Source organism: Megalops cyprinoides, chromosome 2, assembly GCF_013368585.1.
Source record: "Megalops cyprinoides isolate fMegCyp1 chromosome 2, fMegCyp1.pri, whole genome shotgun sequence".
NCBI lineage: Eukaryota > Metazoa > Chordata > Actinopteri > Elopiformes > Megalopidae > Megalops > Megalops cyprinoides.
This window is the reverse complement of record NC_050584.1, coordinates 19,849,348-19,872,650: the sequence shown is the minus strand read 5'-3', so window position 1 is coordinate 19,872,650 and position 23,303 is coordinate 19,849,348. Positions and strand designations below refer to the sequence as shown.

Sequence of the window (23,303 nt, the reverse complement as noted above, 5' to 3'; positions counted from 1 at the left end):
GATGCTAATTGTAGTAATAACTTGAACAAAACCTAACCTGAGCTATTTACTAATGAGAGGTGTCGGGCTTATTAAATCTGGATTGCTGTGCGTTCCCTCCCCATCCTGCAGCTGCCGGATCTCTCTCGCGCGCGCTCTCCGCGGACGCTTGTCGGTGCAATAGTCCCGCGAGAAGGGTGTCGCTGGTTGCATGGATGGATGACCCTGCTGTTCCCCCAGCCTCCAGCTGTCAGCTGCGCTCCTGCGCCGCTCCTGACTTTCCCACTCTGTCCCCGGTACCATGGCGTCCAGCGAGGAGGACGGCTCGGTGGAGGAAAAGGAAAACAACAACAAGAAGAGAACGAAAAGTGCCCTCGCGACCGCATGGCTCACGTTTTATAACATTGCCATGACCGCCGGGTATGTGAATTATCATTACTATAAGCTAATTATTTATGAGTCGCCACTCCCTTCGGCGTATGCACCGTGGAGCCGTACATGCAAGCGTGTTGCTGTTTATAGGACCGAATGACTGACTGTGCTGGAGTGCTTGTTCTGTTCAGCAGTTACCGCTGCGTGGGACTGACAGAGATTCATACATAAAAGCAAGAGTTTTTGCCAGTTTAATACGTACGGAGAAGTTATTTCGTTTCTTTTGAGTTTCTCTAACGATACAAGAAGCGTTGTAACGGCGTTGCCTGTATGGCCCCCGAAGCAAGTTCAGCCTTTCCAAATACGGTCGATTATACGGTGTCAGTGTCATGCCCACAATCTCAACAGTTGCAGTGATAAGTATAGACAGTGCTCTGACACTGGAGCTGCGGTTCGGGAGAGCGAAATGCTCAATTGGCAGATTTTAATAACTTTAGGACTTTGTCAACCTTTAAATAAAGACGGCACTGTTTCGACAACATTTACTCGTAGAGCTGTTAAAAAGTCTCAACGAAACTTTGTCTGGTGTACCGATAAAGCCGTACCGTTATTGTAATGTGTCTTGAATTAGAATGCTTTAAACTTCATATGCGATATTTTAATTCGAATTCATGTGCAGGAGTGTTCAAACATGTGGCGTAATGTATACTTAGTGATCATAAAGAAATAATGAGCATGATTTATATACAACATATGTTGCTAACTGAATTTCATTATATGATCATATTTTGTCCTGTTGTAACGTATTACCGCAATGTGTATAATTCAGAGCAATTATAATCTAATTCATCAAAATTGGTTGAATTAATGACAACTATTGCTCAGTAGTGCAACCATTACTGAAATGAAATGTGAGAGAGTAGCACTGTGGCAGGCACACACCACCGAAGTCATAGGTTGGTTTTACATTTCTTATGAGAAGCCATTGCAGTTTACCAGTCAGTCTGGAGTTTATTATCTCGACTTCACTGCTCTTTTGAATGCATGTTTCCGCATTCGTCAGTAAACAGGCTCCTAAGGGCAATTGCAGGGATTAGTGACTGACATTACACTGCTATCATCTAAATCCGCTGGAGGTGTCATGTGGCTATGAGATACGTTACTTGTAAATCTCTATCGTTTATATGATATTTCTAAGTGTATCTTGGAGCTGTCTGAAACTGTCTAACTAGGATTAAATAAAACGTGTACCCACACACCAAACACAAATTAATTTACTACCGTTACTGCTAAGGGTGAAGCCGGTCCTCAGCCCTAGGTGGCCCTCCGGCCAGCACTAGATTTCAAAGTGTAGTGGAGGAATTGTAGGTTTGGATGTTGTCAGGAGTTTGTATTAATTCCGGTTGGCCGTCTTCTCCATACAAATGTGAAAAAAAATAGAATGTAAAAACACAATTTATTTATTACAGTTAGAATTTTGGACAAAATTATCTTTTCCCTCTCATTTGAAATGGACAGCAATAGTTCCTTTCACCTTGGTCTTTCATTATGTGCCTTATTTGTTAATGAATCCAAAGCAAGGCTGTAAGCACAATAGTATCTAGAGACAATATGGGAGTAACTGGAACTTATGCAGTGTGATTGGTTGTGTTGTGTGTGTCTGCCCTTCAGTGCCTGCATTATGCATTGTCATTGACCAACCGTGCCCCATGTGCTGTCCCATGCCACCCTGCCATAGTGCTTTCTCCCCAAGTCACCCTCCAACAGCCCAGACTGCACAGCAGAGGGTTGTACAGTTACAATTAGGCACAAATAAAACTTTATTATCCTGGTACTCCAGCACTGCTTTATTGGGCTTAGTCTATTTTGTACCCAATGAGCATGGGCAGTGATAGACTTTTCCCTGATTTTCTACTTTCTACTACAATTATATATTATACATATATGTGTGTGTGTGTGTGTGTGTGTGTGTGTGTTTTGTTCTTGGGACCATCTTGCTTGCATATCATAAAGTTAATGTATGTCCCTGCAAGTATCTAGTAATAATTTTGTGCCACATAAAATATTAAAATGAAGAAAAACAATATTTTGATTTAATATATTGCCATATGTGCAATTAATTATTACACCTGCACAGCTGATGACATGGTTGCATAAAATATTAAATGTGTTCATGTATGTCCATTCCCAATTCTGCAACTTTTTGCAAAGGCACAAACATCAGTTTATGCTGATTACTGTATAGCCAGGCTTCATTACAGTTGTTAAAATGTGTATTTTTGCACATGGTTCTATAAGGATGCCATGCATTCCTACTTCCAAATTGTCCCCTGAAGCTTGCAAATCAATGTGATTTTAATTTCAATCAATGTGACCACTGTTAATTGACTGTACTGACCATCCTCTGTTTAAGAGGAGATCAGTCTCACTTCCTGTCCAAAGTGGGCAGCTGGTATGAGTTCTTAATTCTCATGAATTGAGAAAATGTGTGACCTTTTCTCTTCCTGTGACTTTGTATGCAGCACTGGTTAAATAAGAGCAGGCATTGACACAAATCTAAACTAAAACACACAGACCCCGCAGAGTACCAGGAGTGCCCCAGGGATCACATCCTGCTGAGAGCATTGGCAGAACTGACCTCCTCTCACACAGAATTGTATACACAGGTGGTGGTTTTATTGGATAGTCATTGCCACACCACCAATTATTATTATTATTATTATTATTATTATTATTACTACTACTATTAGTAGTAGTAGGAGTAGTAGTAGTAAGAGTATTCATTTGGTAGATGAATGTATATACAGTTTACTGCACATATAACTGTAAATGGTACCTAACAAAAATCTCTAGAGCAACTTACATCCAACTAACATAAACACAGAGGTTCAAATGATCTAAAATAGCAACATTACCTGACACTGTGGTGTTTATGTGATGCCTGACAGTGGTTCGTGAGTGCAGTCTTCATTTGTATCATACTACTATGCCATTCTCTTAGAGACCAAGAATGAACTCAAAGAACTACAGCTATTCCCTAGTATAAGGTGGAGAGAGCTGCTGTATCATTTTACAGATAGGATAAACACGGAATTTGAATTTTAGGTTGCTCGTTATTTTCATTCCTATCAGTGTGTAACAGAATGAGACAATCCCATGACATAAACTGCAGAATATAGCTTGGATGCATGCATGTGTTTACGCTCTGTCCTGATTATAGCAATGTCATAATGACAGATTTATCGCTAGTCTGTCAGGGGTCAAATGCTAGCGATTACCCTCTCTATAGAATGTGTGGGTATCCAGACCAAATTTCAACAAGGGGATCCTTTTCCATTTATGATAACAAACCAGAGGGACCATTGGAATTCCATTTGGGTTTCAGTGGTATTGCTTCCTCTGAGAGGGAAAAAGTGCTCCTCTGGATGCTTAAATACATTACATTACATGCATTTAGCAGATGCTCTCCAGACCGACTTCCAGCAGAATAGAACATCAGTGTACCATTCAGGTTAAATGAGCAACAGTGTCAGACCAGGCTAACAACACTCCCAGACCAGTGAATGTGAGCATAACCCTATTCAAGCCCTACCCTAGTTTAACTCGTGCAAACTGACTAGACAAGGGTACGCTAGTGAATGAACAACCTGATAATTACAGTATATATTAACAGAAAAATGTCTTCACACAATGATTAGTCATACTTTCTATTTTGAAAGTCACCCGTTCCCAGGAACTGATCAATACACATTCATGAAATAGAGTTGTTATATTTATGTATTGACACAGGTGGCTGGTGTTGGCTGTGGCAATGATCCGGTTTTACATACAGAAAGGGACACACAAGGGTCTTTACAGAAGTATATCAAGGACACTGAAGTTTTTCCAGACTGTTGCATTACTTGAGGTAAGACTTTTTTCAATGCAATTAATTATTTCAGGGGGCTTTATTTCAAAAGATAGTCCATCTGTTTCCCGTTTTAAAATTGTCAAGAGATAGCAATTTGAAAGTATGGCTGAGTTAATTTTCTGAAAATTGGTCAATGCAGATCTTTCTGATTGAGATGGATTCTGATTCCATCCAGTTTACATGATTTGAGTCATGTGGGACACAGTTATGTGCTGATTGGAATTAGCGATAATGCTGATGCTGTAGGTGACTTACATAAAAGGGTGGTTTGAAAGGCCCTAGAGAATGACAGTGCAATATGCTTCCTCAAGCTTTCACTCGCATCAGGTGCGATCTTCAGGGTGCAGTGACTGTATTGGCTGATGAAGGCTTAATTCATGTTCAGACCACTCATTACTCAGCACTTCTTAATTGCACTTCAAGCACCTTTGTGATACCCTGGCTTGCTGTACTTTTGCAGACATTCTATTCTGATCAACAGTGGAAGTGATAGTTTAAGTACAATAGATTATGTACTTAACGTGATATACTGCATGAATGCTTTATTTGATTTTATTTTTATGCCTTGTTTTTCAGGTTATCCATTGTGCAGTTGGTATGTATTCTAAATCTGTGCAGTTGGTATGTATTCTAAATGCTACCTTTTTGGTTGAATAAACCACTGCTTAAAATGTTTTTTTTTTTTCCTTTTCTTTCCTTAAGGAATGGTGCGTACATCTGTGATCGTGACTGGGGTCCAAGTGTGTTCGAGAATATTCATGGTTTGGTTCGTTACTAACAGCATTAAACAGGTGACTTTTCCATTTCAATCTTTATTTTCACTACATACATTTTCTGTATAGCCTTAGACTAAAAAACCTTCAATCTTCTCAATACAGGATTTATGTAGTATGTGTGATCTATTGAACACTTTGTAGCACTCAAATACTTGGTAAAATATAGTAGCATTCACAGCCATTTATGACCACTTAACCATATAAACAGTCATTTATAATTTATAATTCATAGTCTTTTCGTATGTAGATGTAAAGTGTATTTCAATATAATGGGCTGTTGTGATACAAACAGACATCTGTGTCATTTTATGTCTGTTCCACTATGTGCCTGTGCATGTTTGAGCAATTTAGATTCTTGTCATTTCATCTGATTAAGGTCTTAAGATGGCATTTTGCACATCCGCATAAGACCACCTTGTTATGTTGTCATAGAAGACCATCAATAGACATTTTTTTACTTCCAAATACAATCCTGGATAAAGTATTAAACCGCCTGACCATCTGATATTCTCATTGGTGTTGCTCTCTGATAACAAGTAGAGGAATATTAATGGCTTCTACTTCTCAATGGCTTATAGCCTTCGAAATGGCTTCTACTTCTTTATTTAGTGGCTTTTCTCATATTTATTCAGTACTTTATTCTGTATTTTGTTTGTTAAAGTAAAATGTAAAAGAGCTCTAGATAAACTCTTGATATTGCATATAATGCCTAAGCAGGTTGACAACCAACCATCTGCTTTTGAAATCCTGCATGCAAATATGGACTGAAATATAAAATAAGAAGGGCACTAAAGGTGAGATCAGTGCCTGTAACTCCAGGCAGTCTCATCATGAATATTTATATTACACTTATGCAGTTTGCCTTATGCCTTTTCTCTCCTGTATTTTTCTCTTCCTTGTTGACTTTTATTGGAAGATCCAGAATGAAGAGAGTGTTGTCCTTTTCCTGGTCGTGTGGACGGTGACAGAAATAACCAGATATTCCTTCTATACATTCAATCTGCTCAACCACTTGCCATATTTCATCAAATGGGCCAGGTGGAGATGGTTGTGTAGTGTTTGGGGTGCTGTCTGAGTAGCTGGCATGGTTTTTATTTTGCATGCATGACGTGTTTATGTGCAAAAAATGGTAAAATATGCATTTCTATCAGTGTCAGAAGAAGTAGTCTGCATGGGCTTCATATATTTGTAGCTTGCAGGGACATGGATGAACTAACTGGTAACCCTTGAAACAATGATCAGACACTTTGGAAAAAAAAAAATATTGTGGTTTTGCTGAAGCGGCTAAGTGGATAGCTGCCTCAGCTTGGCTCGCCAAGTCTGAATCCAGGCCTAATTGAGCTGACTTAAATGAGGGCATTTATTTCAGTCAAAATGTGGAACAGAAACAGAATTCAGTGTCTTGTGCAGGCCCCTTCATGGTTGGTTGGTAAAGCCCATTAGATGCAAGGCACAGAGGGTATAGGTTGACATTAATATCAAAATGCTGAGGGTGGTTCAGCACATACATTTCTGCTGGGTTTTTAGGTGTCTGTGCCGCTCTGCTCTTGTGTGATTTTTTGCAATACTGCCTGTGCAGCGGTCAGCTGTTTTACCCACACACACAAAACCTATAAACCAAAGAAACCACACTCAAGATACGGATGAAAGTAACTAGCTGTTGTTCAAGTTACCATTTACCTAATTCTGGTTCATATATGGATGATTTACTGACTTTACACTGATTAGCAGGTGCAGAGTAACTTATGTTGTTCCCATTTTCCACTTCATCCATTTATAAAGCTGGAAAAAATTTAAGTTGAGAACCTTGCACAAGGGTACAACAGCAATGCCTTCCATGGGAATAGAACTGACAACGTTGGCATAACAAACCCATTTCCGAAACTGTCATTAAATGCTACATGCATACACCATAAGCCTGTTATGTGTAAGCTGTTTAAGATTTCTCTTGTCTCTGCATCATCTTTATTCTCTCACTATGATCACTCTCTTTATATGTCAGTGGACTGCTGTAACGGTACACTGTTCTGCTTTTTGTTCTAGTGTTCTGCCGTTGCACTTACGCAGGCTAATATGAAAAAGCAATCACAGCCTGCGTGCAGAGTTATGCCAATCCGAGTTCCAGAATTCCGCTAGTTCTCCCCCAGCCAGCAAGCCATCAGACAGTGGAAAAGAAATGCTTTCCAGGTGTTTGTGTTATGTCACTTACTTCAGCTTACTCCTCAAAGTAACTGGCAGTGGCACAAGTTTCAGCAGTAAATCATTCCAAGTGATAGTATCCTGGCACTGATACCGAAAGGACATACCAGTTCAGTTTCAGTATATCCGACAGGGCTTTCAACACAGACTCCCCGTGATGTTTGTCTACAGTGCAGACTCAAATGAAAGAGAATTCTGAATTATTTGAATTGTTATTTTATTAATGTGGCCATGCCCACCCTAAATTACACCAAGAGAATAGTAATGCATATTTGGGGCAGTTGTGTCAGAGTGAATATGATATGGTAGAGGAGTATACTATGTCATGTAAATTATGCACTGAGTCAGGGTCAAAAGTCCCTCTGACCACCAGTTCCTCCCTAATGGATCAGCATAACAGAAACAAGTATTGTAGACTTGCAAAGGCCCTTATATGCTCATGTCATACTCTTAACGGAGACAGAATGAGGTTTGATTGTAAGGGTTCCAAAGGCAGGCATTGCAGGGCGTTCAGTGTGGGCTGGTCTTTGGCAGTTGCTGTCTAGGCTACTCTTCATTCTTAAGACACCCAGGCCCCTCTTCCTCTGTGATCCTGATGGGCTCCTTTAAGCTGGGAAGAAACAGCCAGCCTCGGGAGGGTTTCATGTTCAGCTGCTCCCGTTTTAAAGACCATCTGTTTTGGGCATGGAATGCTCTCCCAACATTTCTCTCACATCCGCTGAGACGGTTCTCCCAGCCTCTGCCACGTTCTTGAGTAAATGCTTGATTCTTACAGCCTTGCGTCACTAAATATAGAATACCTTCTGGCTAATGGGAGAATCGCTGGGAGCCTTTTTTCTTCTGATCAATTTTTGTTGGAAGACCCTGTAAAAGAATATGATTGCTGATTATTATTATTATTAATTGTTTTTGGGATTACAGCCTGTGAAAATAGACTAATAGAATTAAAAAATTTGACTGTGTCTGAAATGATTGGCATATTGAATGCAAGAGAACCATTGATTTCAAAAAATAGATTAAGAGTTGTAGATACACAGATAGGCAGACAGTGTAATGCCATAGACACTTTGGCCATCCTTTGCATGACACCTGATATGAACTCACTCTATTTATGCTCATCTGTATGCTGCTATGAGTTATTCCGCAGGTGCAATGCACTGTCAATGAGAAAGCTCCGTCCTTACAAAATATGACACAAGTTCATTTTTATCCACAATAAATGGATGGGAATCAATGGAAGCTTATTTTGATTTAACACAATAATGAAAGCTTCCCGAGCCTTTACAAGACATATTTAATGCAGTTGTCAAACCTGGGAAGAAGAGGTCCCGGAGAGACTGTTGTAAATCATGCATCGCAATGCAGGATCTGCAGCATGCATGCTGAGAGCAGGAGATGTACAGTTACTGACACTATCTCACTGTATACAGTGCCAGTCAAAAGTCTGGACACATCTGATTAAGATAATGGGAAATTTGCATTCAAAGACATTTTGATCCAAGGAAGTATGTTTAAATGCTCCAATGTTGTTTTCTTAGACAAATACAAATAGTGAAGTTGATGTTTGAATTTCTCTCCAAAAAAACATAATTAATTTTTTTTATACATTTTTTGGCTACTTTGAAGAATCTGAATTATAAGATAATTTTGATTTGTATGACACTTTTTGGGTCAGTGCATAATTAGCGTTATTTCATAGTTTTGTTGTCTTTAATATTATCCTAAAATGTGGAAAATAGTAAAAATAAAGAACTCTTCTATGAGTAGGTGTGTCTAGACCTTTGACTGGTACAGCACTTATTTGAATGGAGTGTATAGACAACAGGACGGCAGCAGGGCAGCAGTCTGATAACACTGCTGTATGTGTGTATGCTATTTGTGAGTCATAATTTGACATTACGTATTTGGAATATGTGACATACTTGAGCTTGTTTGAGCATATACTGAACTCTGCAATTTTTTTTGTATGTGTGTGTGTGTGTGTGTGTGTGTGTGTGTATATTGTTGAAGGGAATGTGAGGTGTAGTTCTCACATCCTTTTCACTTTCCCACCCTTATCAGATACAACATGTTTATCGTCATGTACCCGCTTGGAGTGGCTGGTGAACTCATGACCATTTACGCTGCTCTACCATACGTTCGCAAGTCCGGAATGTTCTCAATGAGGCTCCCCAACAAATACAATGTCTCTTTTGACTATTACATCTTCCTCATCATCGTCATGATCTCTTATATCCCATGTAAGAACTTTTTTTTTCACCCTTGTGGCACTCATGCCATTGATGTAATAGTAGAATTAGTACTATATATAATTAATTGCATGTTGGTATGCACAGAAGGTATACTATAAGTATATGTAAATATATGCATAAATGTGTTTATTATTTAAATGAGGAGGCTAATATAGCTATTAAAATGATATGTATTTTGGTGATGTAAAAATGTGCTGTGAAGGGAAAAGTAGGAAACAATGACAGTGCATCTGGTGTGTTGTACCTTTTTTTAGATAAGCAGCTTGAAATGGAGTGACCTCTTTCTTCCAGATGTTACTTCAGACTTAGCCATGGGTCAGGACTGATGTTCTCTTCAGGGGTTAGAATTGGCATTGCTGTCATCTTTAATCTTAAGCCAAAACTAACTGCTTGTGGTCACCCAGACAATGTTTTCCACCCAGCATTTGGGTGACCTCCACGTTGAAATCAGACCCTCAGAATTTACTGGAAGAGTCGCTTTTCAAAGTTTGGAGTTCAAGCTTAATTGTTTAGGTTGGATACATCCAGTTTTGAACGATGGGTCAAACTTCAAAAGTGTTCTCTCTCCTCTGCCAATAGTGTTCCCACAACTATATTTCCATATGCTACGTCAAAGGAGAAAGGTGCTTCACGGGGAGGTGATAGTTGAGAAGGACGAGTAGAACAACCACACAGCCTGTCTGGCTTTCTCATGAAGAGCAAGACCGCACAGTCATGCCAATACCACCACCACCACCATCCACCCACCCAACACCACCAAGGAGCCAGAGTAACGATCACAGAACAGGAATAAACGGCTGTGCGGGAAAAAAAACAACCATGTGGATTCTTCTGTTCCTTTACCTCCACAGAACATCAGAGTACTCAGTTGGTCAGCCTTGATACCCACATACTGTTCACTGGTGTAGGGAAGAGCGATTGAGAAAGAGGGTAACATCACAAGTTGTGTTTGGGTTTCTGTCATCTGGAAACTGTAAGTGCTCAAGAGATGAAGAATGTTCATATGTTAACGTCCAGTAGCATTAAGTATAGACCGCCCATTCTTCACAGACTGTTTTGCATCCACAGTAAGGCAAAATATACAGCACTGTCAAAATGTAGCATACCATACAGACAGAAATTCGGTAATGCTAAGCTTAGTTCAGTACTGTGTTTCTTGTATGTACTGTCCGCACTGTACCACATTTGTGAAAATGTAATGTCGAGCTGTCAGGTTTCATAATTTGTATGTTAAGCATCTAGCAAAGATGTATGAACCCATTAAAATGTATAGATTTAAATAGCCATCTGTAAATTACATTATAAATGTTGTCAAAAATTAGTCCTACACCGGTAATGATTGTGTGCCATGGATGGAGAGACTCATGACGTAGATGATGAAACATGCTGCAAGTTGTTCAAATGACAACTTTGATCATTTTTCTTTCAGCTCTTATTGTTTATGAGCGCCTCTTATTTGCGATGTTTACCGAACACTGTCTAATGAACTTAACAAAGAAGTGCAATTTAAGCAGATAGTGCCTACAGCTACAGTTGTGATCTGCTAAATTTCATGCCAGCTTCACCATCGTAACTACTGGTATATAGGATTTTCTATTTCTTGACAGATAGTGTGGCATCATTCACCTTTGAAAGTGGAGTTATCATTTTTATTTTTAATTTATTGGTAATTCATGTAAGGTAGTGATACTAAGAGCAATGTTATTGTTATCATCTACCACATACAATGTTACATAATGCTTGAGTGACAAAACACATTGAACATCCGATCAGGTATTTTAATGGAACAATTCTTTGTGGGTTAACAGTGAAAAAATCAATGTAGAAAGCAGGCAAGCCAACTGAAAGAGAGAACCTGAACCACAGGGGAAAGCATACATTTCATATTTAATGAACGCTTTTACAGTGAGTTAGATTAATGTCATATCATTAGATTGTTACCATTTATGCAGCCTACTTTTAGCCTCTTTTGACTTCGTGCATCTTCTACAGTAACCAGATCATCCTATCTGCAGATCGAAGATGGCAAAACAAGTGCAAATAGCAGTAGGGGCAGATTGTTCATTTTTAATCTGCAGGTGGAAAAAAATTCATTATTAATTCCAACCACAGTGTTACAGTGATTGTGATGTTCCTTAAAAATGCAGGAAACTGAATAGTGGCATAATAAACAAACTGCATCCAATTTGCAAAATCAGGTCGCATCGCATACATATTGTGCCCTTTTTAGAATCCAATCTGAGACTTCATTGTGACGAATATGGACGTTAGCTGGACACAAATCAAACGAGAAAAGCAAAAAACATGTAAATCCGTGTATGGTGTTTGACTAGATGGGCACATGGGCATCATAGTTTTTTTTCCCAAAAAAGTCAACAGTAAAAGTTCATTTCCCCTGTATTCTACAAAAGGTGCTACTGTGAGATCTTTTCAATCTTCTGTGCAGCTGAGTGAAAGACTGAATATGGATGAAATACAGATGTGGATTATGGATGGATATGAATTATTAATGGTACGTGAATTAATAGGTGGAAAAAACTGTGAAGACATTCATTTCAAACTTTCATTTTTATGCTCTTGGACTGTTTCATGACTCTGCCATGTATTTAAATTAATCGACAATGTGCTTTTAATCAGGGCTTGGAAATGAAGAATGAAATAAAGTATCAGTTACCAAACAAAGTGGGGTATTACTGGATTCATTTTTTACATTGGAACTGTAGCTACACACATCTCAGGAATGTAATGTTATTTTTGTAATCATTAAGTCATTTTTTCTGAGTGGGGTGCTGCAAGAATGACAGTATTTCAGGGTTATGAAAGGAAAAACTACAGAATTACTCGCCATGAAATACAAACCACTGTTTACATGCTTATGGCATTATAAATCTAATTCCCTGTGGGTGGGAAACATCTTGTAATTGTTAGTAGATGGGCCAAAGTTTTGCAATCTGACTTTAATCTTAGCTAGTCCACCTAAAGTAAACATGTAAACATAGTGTACACATCCTGAAAGTATACTGTTCCTCTGGTATCTTGTTGCAGAGAATGAGCTGTCGCCCATTCAATGAAATTCCACACAGTAACATCTTTGAGAAAGCACAATTGACTAGGTGAGACTCATCAACATGTGCAATTGAGAAGAGACATTCTTTGCCAGTGTTTTTGTCATGTACCATCATGAACAAGGCTCAGATGTATATAATGTGACTGACATGGTGGTTAATACTTTGATTTTAACAAGCTTACTGGTTTCAAAAGAGAGCCTATTTTACTGCCGAGGGTCACATAATTCAGTCTTAAAAAATATGTAAATGTGCAAAAATACACAAGGAAGTTTCGCTTATGCAACAAGTCACGTACTATAAATATACAGTATTACTACCTTCTGCTTTCATAAATGTTTAATAAATTTTCACTGCATATATTTGAGAAAATGTTTAATATATGTGTCATTTTAGGTGTTGAAATATATCACGGAAATTACCTATGGGTGAGTGAAGTGTAGAGTTTGGCATCATGTCTGTGAAAGGACCAAAACCCATGTTCATCTGTTCACTGTAGTGAATGGATCACTCTCCCAGGGAAGGTGAGCATTTTCTAAGGCTCTACCTCTGTCCAGGAGAGAGACAAAACAAACGAAGCCTCAGATTCAATAACTCATATGTGTTTATTTTTTGTATGGCACTGCATCATGGGGGTGTGAGGACACAATCACCTGGCCATTGTTGAAAAGAATTACCGGGACAGGAAGCTCATTACCCAAAGTACCTAAAACAGGAAATTAAAATTTCCCTGAGTGTAATAGAATCAAATGTTTGATTTGGGCTTGTAGGTAGAGGTCAACTGTGTTTCTCTGTACAGTTTGTAAAATACATCTCATAAAATAATACAGGTCCCACGATAATACATATTTTAAAAAATCTTTTACATACAAAAATATTGTAAAAAATGTAAACTTACACATTTTTTCTTTAAACCAAATGACTTTTTCATGATAGTTTTATGTATATATTTGTATTTATTTAAATTCACGTATACCATATAGCTATATATAGCCAGACAAATCTCGAGGTTTAAGAAAGGCCTTCCTCAAGGATAGCAGAACAGCGCTGTATTGCTTGATTGCAAATCAGAGAACTAGCAGTATAACAGAAAAGGCACACACCCTTCAAAATTCTTTATCTTTTCATTTTGGCACTTGAAAAATCAAAACTTCAATTGCTGAAATGACCTGCAGTGTGAAAATATATATTCTGAAAATTAGGCACATAGTGAACTACAGTCATAACTGGGATGGAATTTTAATAAAACATAAAAGGACAAAAAAAAAACTACATGATTCAATTAATTCGATTTTTGACTAAATAACTAAAAGAAATCATCATTTTCATCTTGTCTTGATTGTCATGGTGCTGCGTAGCTGAAATGACCATATGAGTGGAGCACTTCTTTTCTGGGGGATGGAGTGAATCTTCTCATCAGTAAGGCTCCATGTCATTGACAAAAAAACTGCAATCACAAAGTGTGTTGTTTCTCCTCCCTCTGACTCCAAAAAGAGCGTCTTTTGACCTCACAAAGCTAAGGTGCCAGTTCAAGGTCTGTGAAACATCTGGCCCAACTCTGAGGCTCTTCAGAAGGCTTCAGTCCCACCACACATCCCTCTCCTCTTCTCTCCTCAACAGGTGCTATAATCCTGATGCCTTTGCTGTAGGAACCATATCAATAAAAAGGCAAGTCAATATACAAATCAATAAAATATATATATACTATGGCAAAACCATAGATCCCTAACAATGACAGGAGTAAGGCAATAATTTCTATTAAACAATTTATCATAGAAAACAATGTTTCACCGTTAATATGGCAATGCATATAAGGCAGGTAATTAAAAAATAGTGTGCTATAAGATGTAAATCACACATTAGTTATATGATGTAGTGGTTGTGAATCATTTTTCCTGTGGCAGATGACAAAGGGATAAAATGCGCGATTAAGAAGTATAGGCCTAGGTGTTACTGAGCTGTACCTGAGGTGAAAAGATTTTGTTTATAAAGCAACCAGCTAGCATTTTATAACCCTTGGCATGCCCATTCTACACTACCCCTCTAAAGGTTTGACACTTAAGATGCTCACAGCTCTCCATGTCCATCTCGCAGATGATGCCGTTCAGATCGTCGCAGAAGAAGTCGTTCCACAAGCCCTGGTGGATCAGCCCAGCACAGTCCTCCCCCTGCTGGTGTCCGTGGCTCCAGTTGTCAGGCTGGCCTGGCTTCCACTTCCTACAAACACACAGCAGGGGGCGCTAATTCAATCATGTCGCATATGAACCGGCACATACCGTGTACACTATATATTTATTGACCAGCGCTTTTTAAACTCACAGTTAACTATCTGTAGGCCAGTATTATCTACAATTGGCAAAAGTATTTCATGGATTCAGTCCATGCATCTAATTTCATTATTTGTATTTTCTTTTTAATTTTGCAAAACTGTAAATGGATACAGGTAATTAATGAATGGGACAACTAAAACAAGGAGGAAAACCAGCAGGCAGCATATACGGTATTTTACAAATTCCACTTGACACCCATAACCTGTCCTCATGGACTTTGACTAGAGTACATCCCTCTCCTTTTTATGTGCATTACAGTTGAAATCATAGAAATTCAGGACTCACGTGAAAGTCGGCTCGGTCCCATCCACCCAGCGCCAGACATTCTCCTCCTCCCTATCCGTCAGGCCCAGCCAGAAGAACCTCTTCCCAGCTATCTGCTTTTGCAACCATTGCTGGGGGAGGAAAACAGTAAAACAAACACATTCCAGCTTTACAGACACTTCTCCTGTTTCTTGTATTTATCCAAGGATTATGAAGGCGTATTATTTATCTACAGCATGGAAAATGCATGTTTAGGAAAAGTTGGGAGCTTGGTTTTTTTCATATACGTATTTTGATGGGGAAATAGCTGAATTTATTGTAGATGGATAAGACCTAAAAAATATGGCATTGTGAACAACAGTATTGATGGGTTTCCAAGAAAAAAAAAGAAGTAAATAAGATATTCCACCTGCTCCTCCATATCGTTAATGATGACCATGGATGAGGACTTTTCTTCACAGCTTTTCTTTGCCTCATCAAAATTGCGTGCCTCTGTCGTAAAGAAGTAGCACTTCTCTCTGAAGCTGATCCATTGTGGTGGGCAACCTGCAGCAAAATGATACTGCTTCATTATACTTCCATTATTTTAGCACTTTGACAATGCTTTTACAAATAATTTCATATTTTTGTGCAAATCCATTTTAATTGAGAACACAATATGGATGTAGTTGATTAGGACGCAACACTGCTGGTTAGCAACCAGCATCATCTCCACATTAAAATAGTAGGTTTCCATCTTGTTAAAGGCAAAAGGAACAATGTACTGTCATGTGCTGCCACAAAGACAATTTTGTGCACAACACACTATTATTTTCACTCTTGTGCACAAAGACAAAGGGCACGAGGAGATCTGAAAGAAACAGCAAGGCTCTTCACCTGGGGTTCTGGTGGTAGGAACGGGAACCTCGCTCTGCAGAGACACAGGGGCCACAGGGCCTGTTGCTGGTCGTGCGGGGAGTCCTGGCAACCCAGGTGGCCCTGGAGGGCCCACAGGTCCCACTGGGCCCCGAGGTCCTTGTGCTCCAGGAGCTCCGACCGCCCCTCGTACACCTGGCGGCCCCTGTGGCCCTTGCGGGCCTGGCTGTCCATCTCTCCCGGGGAGTCCGGGTGGGCCGGGTTCACCCTTGGCCCCTGGAGCACCTGCCCTGCCCCCTGATCCTCGCGATCCCTTCGGACCGGGACTTCCCCGAGATCCAGGCTGACCTTTGAACCCTGGCACCCCTGGGGGTCCAGATGAGCCCTTTTCTCCTCGGGGGCCCTGTACGCCTGGGCTCCCCTTCTCTCCTTTCTCCCCTTTCTGGCCAGGTTGCCCCACTGGACCCTGGGGCCCTTTGTCTCCTCTTGGACCCCTAGGACCAGGAGGACCTGAAACAAACACGTTTATTAAAAAAATGAAAAAAAAAAAACATTAAAAAAACGGAGACCATATTTCCTCATTCAGCTAAAAACTGGAAAGCCATCTGCTTTTTCAGCACAGCGGAGGCTTACCTTGTAGGATGGTGAAGTTAGTAATGAGCTGAGAGTGCTTGCTGTCCACCAGCTTCATCTCGTCCATGACGATGGACAGGCTGGACACCTCCTTGTCCAGCCGGGCAGCCAAGTCGTCCTGCTGGGAGCGCAGTGAGGCCGCGTCCGCCCGGATGTCCATCATGGTGTTGTTGAGGTTGACCAGGTAGTCAGTGTGGTGGCCCACAGTCTCGGCGCAGTTGCGCAGGTCGTTGAGATTGGTGTTGATGGCCCCCAGCAGCTGGGTGGTGAAGCTGATGTTGCCCGTGATACGGTCGATGTCCTGCTCCGAGTGGTCTAGTCGCACCTCAAAGCTGTCAAACTTGGCAGAGGTGGCGTTGTCGTGGTCCCGCTGCTGGTCCATGAGTTCCCGCAGGCTCTGGTCATGCCCCTCCATCAGCACCGATGTGTTCTGGATCTGGCTGGCAAGGTTGGCCAGCTGGGTCCCCATGTCTTCCAGGGACTCATTGTTTGCTTTGGCCAAGGCCGAGTTGTTGGTGGCCAGTGCTTGCAGGTTCTGAACTTTCTCCTTCAGCCAGTCGGAGTCGGTGCGCGTCTGCCGTGCCGTCTGCTGCAGGCTCTGGAAGTCATTCTTGATCTTCTGTATGGCCTGGCTGGTGTCGTCCACAGACTTCTGCAGGGTGCTGATGAGGTTCCTCTGCTGGGCCTGGGTGAGGTTGAGGCTGTTGATGCTGACCAGCGTCTGGCTCTGGTCCCTCACCTGGCCCTGCAGGTCAGCCTGCAGCCGGGCCGTGTCGTCCTGCAGGCTGGTGATGTAGCCACTGTAGGTGAGCAGGGTGCCGTTGATGCTGCGGATCATGTCAGCGTTGCTGTCCAGCAGTCCTTGCAGGGAGCTGTGGCTGGACTGCATGCTCTCGCCTGCATCCTGCAGCTTGTCCAGGGCAGCCTTGTTGCTGTTGGCCTTCTTCACGATGTCACTCAGCTGCCTCTGGAGCAGCTGGATGTTGGACTTGAAGGCCTGCATCTCACTGGTGGTATTCTCTGACTTCTCCCCAGCTTGATCGTCTAGGGAGTTGTATGAAGGTAAAAGTGAAGATTCGCCGAGCAAAGATACATCTCTTAAAAGGAAAAACTGACTACAGTTCTCTAAAAGTCAGATCTGGACACTGGAATTCCACTCCCATAGTGAGCTCCAGCTGATTTATCCTGCAATAAATGACCTCTTTCTGAATCTATCTTGACTTACACACTCTGTTAAACTAACAGCAACACAAGCATTATAACAACATGATGCATATAATTTTGTACTTTGTCTGTTCAATCTACCAAGTGTGATTCAGAATAATCATTCATCATTTTATGCTGCAGAAGGTAATTGATACTCAGTTAAACCATACCAAAAGCAGAGCAGTACTGTGGCACTGTGCAGTCATTTAGTGAAACTCACCAAGCTTCTTTAAGTCTGTCTCCACAGCTGAGATCTTGCCGCCATAATTCTCCATTCCCTCAGTCACACTGTCTACCCTTTGGACAACTAGAAAATACAAGTCAAAAGGAGAAAAATTCAGTTGCGTGGAAATTCAACGTTTCTTAGATGATAGTAAATGGAGGGTCGACGATGATATGACCTGATAGAGAGAATCTGAAAAGGCTAGTTCTTTCCTGAAGATCTGGTTACAGGCACTGAAGCGCAACAATAACGGTTTGAATCTGACTCTAGATGCTGACTAGACAAGCAGCTTTACCCTGTGTTACATTACGTTACATGCATTTAGCAGACGCTCTTATCCAGAGCAACTTCCAGCACAACAGAACATAAGTGTATCCATTCAAGTTAAATGGGCAGCAGTGCCAGACCAGGCCAACAACACTCCCAGACCAGTGAGAGTGAGCTTGGTATGTGAAAGACCATATCAGCCTCTGTTTAATTCATGACCGTGAAGCCGTCTGGGTCGAGGCTTGTCTGGGGGGACAGACATGGAGATACAAGCAGAGGACTTAGAGGCCAGAGGGACAGTGGTGAGACAGGAAAGTGCGGCAGCGGGGTCTTCGGTAAACAGAGATGAAAGGGAACCCGACACGGTTGGATGTTGTGTCAGGAAGGGTCTTCACACGCCCACTGGAGAAGGAGCCCTTCATTTCCTCTGGAATGTGACCGGGATTCTTGGGGAATCACCGCCCAATCGCATCCAGAGGGCAGTGTCTTAAGTGAGTCCACAGTGATAGCTCCCCCCCCCCCCCCCCCCCCCCCCCGACTGGTGCCCATCCTGACGTTCCCCACACTGTGTCCGCAGCACCAGTACTATCGATCCCAGCACAACAGTCTACAAAAAGCAGCCTTCAGTGGATCTTTTTATAAATAAGAGACGCCAAGCTCTGGGACAAAGCTGCCAACTGTCATATCCATCCATGGTTACTTGGGGAAGCTCAAAACAGCAGATATTAACCATGGCAACAGTGCATCCAGTTAATTCAAACTGGGGACACCAGACAAAACATATTTGTGTTCTATCTGAGGACATACTGTGGCAGGATAAAAAAACTGGAAAGGCTCACTACAGTATGCAGCAATGGAGCATGCTTGCCCCCATTGTTTTATAATTTAGATTCGCTTTTCTGTTTTTTTCTGTTTATGTTCAGTAAATTCATACTTCCAACTGTATACTTTGTTATCGTTTGTTGTCATTTTGAGGGCAGGGATCCAGAGGAGTTTATACTGTTAAAAGAGTGAAGTGATTAAATACAAAAACACACAGAAAACAATCCAATTTCAAAATTTTGGTACACCCTACAAACATTTTGCAAAGGAACATTGGAGGATCTCCAATTACAGATAACAAAGACAACGTGCAGTCATTTACTTACAATGACATCAGAAGTCAAATGAATCTGACCGAAAATACAAGATGATTTGTTTTTGCACTGCATAAACAATGAGGCTTTCTTGAACCGTAAAGTGTAATTGTAGGCTTGTTGGTAACATACTCTGGAAGACAGGATGCTTCAATCATTTGAATGTATGTGCACACTTGAGAATGCCCATGTATACAAAAGCTTAGTGTGATTAGCCATCCAAGCAGGAAGCGGATAGGTCTGTTCCTCCTAGGATGCATTGCCTTACTACAGAATTTACTTACGTAGGTTTGGTTTCTTAAGATTTGAAGGTATGAAGGTATGAAACATGAATAACATGTTGATAATCTCATTAGAGGGCTTCATGTCCACTTGCGGAATTTGACATCCCTCTGAGATGCCTACTACCTGTAGGATTCTTGATTAAGACCTCATAAGCTTCACATCCTTCCAGGTCTAGGTTCCAACAAAAGAGATCCCATTGCTTTCCTGCAATATTTGGTCTTGGAGACATCCTGTTTCAAATCAACCTTCACGCTAGGAATGCTGTCCAGATACTGTGGCACTATGAAGACTAAAAAGTTTAATATTGTGGATTCCCCTGTGGCTAGATCAGTCTGGGTCCACAGGATGTGTTCTGTCGCCTGGGGGGTTGTGGGGTTCAAGTCCTGGCCTTATCATTGAGGAGGGAGAGCCGCTGAGATTCGGCTCATTGTTCCTGTCAGCGGGGGAAATGCTTGTTCTGGCCACTCACGCTTGCAGACTGTCGGTGGGTAGACACCACGGGGCTGGCATGAACGCCAAGCGACGTGTCACCTCTCTGTCCTAACAATGGCCCTGTTGTTCAGGCTCTGTGCTCCTGGAGCCAAAGAAATCAATGCTGGCAGATTGTGTGTACTTGTCTGTGTGTGTGTGTGTGTATGTGTGTGTGTGTGTGTGTGTGTGTCTGTCTGTGTGTGTGTGTGCGTGCATGCATGTGTGCATGTGAGTGTGTTTGCCTGTCTGTGTGATTCAAAAAATACATCAAACATCCTCATCTCATGTCTATAACACTTTGCAAATTGGGACTCCCCATCTGTCATGGCATATAACTGTCTTGCTTTGGGGTCAGTACACTAAGAACTACATTACTAGTATGGTATGAGCTCTTGCATATACCTATCACATAAAATAAACAGAGCAATAACACTATGACATGTACAGGATATGGAGAAATTGAAGTAGGATCAGGTCTTGGTACTATGAGATGCCCTTCCCTGTCACTGAAACTTAGTTTGCTGCATTTTTTTCTTCCTGTGCCTGTCATGTTTTTACTTATCAGCTTATCAGTGATAGGGGCCTCTGTGACATTGAAAACATCTGAAAAACATGTAAAGCATTTGATGTTATTTTTCCAGGCCGGGTCTTGCGTAACTAAAAAAACAAAAAAAACAAAAACCTTAATAATGTCCAGCAAGGACAAACAAAACCTGTGGATCCATTTCAAAGGCACGCAGATGAGTATTAGGGAGCTGGGAGTGTGCAAGAAACCATCTGGTTACATCCACCCCTTTCTTCATGCACACTTGGGTATTACAGCTTGTTTAAGCGCATGGTTTTTAAACATGGCTTATTTGCTTCGGCATTTGCTTTGAGCCTTGTGATAACAAGATTAAAGCAATTATCCATCAATGGACTGGTGTAAAATGTCAACTGGATGGTGATTGGTAAAAAGAGGATAACAGTATTAATAATAGGGGCAGTGTTAAAGCCTTAATGGCTCAGGAGTTGGATCTTATCCTTGAGATACAAGAACGCCTCGTGGACAGTATACTGACCCATCATGGCACTAGTGCTTAAATTCCTCTCTGAAATACCCAGTGCCAAGCAGAAGATGAAGAGATACCACTGATAACTCTTAACCTTACAGAATCAGGACAATCATTTTAACTCTGGGCTACTGAATCTTTTTGTCATTATTCATTCAAGGTAAAGTGTTACCTTGTCTTCCTCTTTTGAATTAGCTAAAGGTGTATCCCAAGACTATGCATTTGTCATTGTGAAGTAACAGTGAACATGAAACACATCCTGTCCTTCCTTAAAGATGCACATAATAATGTATTATATACAGGCGAAATACTGAATGTGAAATGGTTGAAATGAGTGTCTTTCCCTCAGGAGATGTGTATCTTGCACAGAGAGATGGTTTGTCTTGAATATCAGTACATCCACATGGTTCAGAGATACACTGCATCATTTCCTGTCCTTCGCATCAGTAGCCATTCATTCCAGTGAGGAGAAGGAAAAGCAACAGAAAAAAAATCTAGAACATCTGCAAAATCTCTACACTTCAGACTTCATTCTGGTCTTGGAAAGCGTGACAAATATCGTAAATGTTATCACAGAAGTTTAGGGTATGAAATGACCTTATACTAAAGTATTCTGATATTATGAGGATTTGGAAACCAAACTGTGGTAAAACTAATTCTAGTTAAGGAAGTTTTCAGTATATGGAAAGAGCAAATACACAACAATTTGTCCACATGTGCCATAATTTACCAAACATGTATAAAAATATGAGCAATATTTAATCAAAAGAAAAAGCCGGTTTAGAAATGTTTAAATACAGAGTTCTCTGGGAGAATGAGGTGTTGTCAGGTGCTGTGGCATCAGACTTGTATAAAATGTTTCACTTTCACCAAGACTCCTTTCGTTAAACATTACAGCAGCATTGAGTATCCCAACCATGACACTTTAAACATCTGTGCTCTCAGCAAGTCACAGTATTCCATATAAAACACCACACATGCACTGACACGCTTCCTCTCTGTCTCACGTGCACACTCACAATCCTGTCAAACGCACATGTACTGAATCTGCACAAACATGCACGTAATGTTCCAACCTTTTGCAGAAACACATGTACGTGCGCACACACACACACACACACACACACACACACACTTTCACAACTCCGCATGGCATTGTTATACACATGCATGCACACAACACACATGCACCTAAAGCTCAATTCCCTGGCCTTCTCTCAAACACACTTTGACACATTGCCCCTCCCACACACTTTACGACACAAGGCTCCACCCGCCACCCCCCCCCCCCGCCCTCCTCCTGGCCAGCTGCTCCCCAGCTGTGGACCTTGAGTGGCATTCCTCCCGACACACACAGCTTTTGTGCCACTGTTTATTTTCACTCAACTAGTGTTTATACTTTATAATGTAACAGAGGATCCCATGTAAACAGCTGGAGTGGGGGAAAATGGGAATGAAAAAAATGAAATGAATTCTACAGAGGCGCTGAGTGTGTATGTGATGGGGAGCCCTCACAAAAAGCTAAATATGTTCCATTTGTAAAATCCAATACACACAGTTGCATGTATATAGCATCTGTATCAAATATGCAGATTTAAATTATGCCAATGTACAGTGCATCAATTTGAATATATCAATTGTTGCCACTTTCCTTCATGTAACTTTTTGCATATATTGTGGAAAATACATTATTCCCAATATGTACTATGTCTATATGAAAAATAAAGTCAGTTCTAAAGTACATATAATTCTAAGTTTATATGCACACGTATGTGAAATGTATGCAATTCTCCTTTTCCTTTTTTAGAAAACTGTAAAATAACATGCATGTTCATAAGAGGGAACTGGGACTTGCCCTCTTGCCTCTTCACTTTGAGCTCAGGAGCAACACTGGGGCTATGAGCAGCAGCTGTCCAGGAGTGAGAAGGGGGCACTCTGTCACTGGACCAGGTTAGTCAAAGCAATGTTCAAGGCAAACCGCACTTTGCAGGCAAATACACACAGAATAAATCAAGCCGGAGTCTGGGA

General features: G+C 41.0%; 2 protein-coding genes across 3 annotated transcripts in view; one reads left to right on the top strand and one right to left on the bottom strand.

Moving 5' to 3' along the window:
- The first annotated feature begins 252 nt into the window (after positions 1–252).
- On the top strand, positions 253–10,466 carry hacd1 (3-hydroxyacyl-CoA dehydratase 1). Of its 2 annotated transcripts, none has more exons than XM_036520716.1 (7): positions 253–399; positions 4,141–4,258; positions 4,838–4,856; positions 4,964–5,052; positions 5,960–6,075; positions 9,298–9,476; positions 10,068–10,466. In XM_036520716.1, the coding sequence occupies exons 1-7, from the start codon at positions 281–283 to the stop codon at positions 10,148–10,150; spliced, it is 723 nt and encodes a 240-aa protein (XP_036376609.1). In that variant the 5' UTR covers positions 253–280; the 3' UTR covers positions 10,151–10,466. The 2 variants fall into 2 exon arrangements, with proteins under 2 accessions (XP_036376609.1, XP_036376608.1); XM_036520715.1 differs by having other exon boundaries at positions 5,954–6,075.
- A 3,270-nt stretch (positions 10,467–13,736) lies between these two features.
- Positions 13,737–23,303, bottom strand: part of colec12 (collectin sub-family member 12) — a 53,244-nt gene continuing 43,677 nt past the window's right edge. The window contains exons 4-10 of the mRNA XM_036520713.1: positions 18,062–18,148; positions 16,636–17,679; positions 16,024–16,512; positions 15,557–15,693; positions 15,169–15,278; positions 14,625–14,770; positions 13,737–14,196 (exon numbers count right to left, since the gene is read on the bottom strand). Coding sequence (XP_036376606.1) covers positions 14,177–14,196; positions 14,625–14,770; positions 15,169–15,278; positions 15,557–15,693; positions 16,024–16,512; positions 16,636–17,679; positions 18,062–18,148 — 2,033 coding nt within the window. The 3' untranslated portion in view covers positions 13,737–14,176. The remainder of the gene's footprint in view (positions 14,197–14,624; positions 14,771–15,168; positions 15,279–15,556; positions 15,694–16,023; positions 16,513–16,635; positions 17,680–18,061; positions 18,149–23,303) is intronic.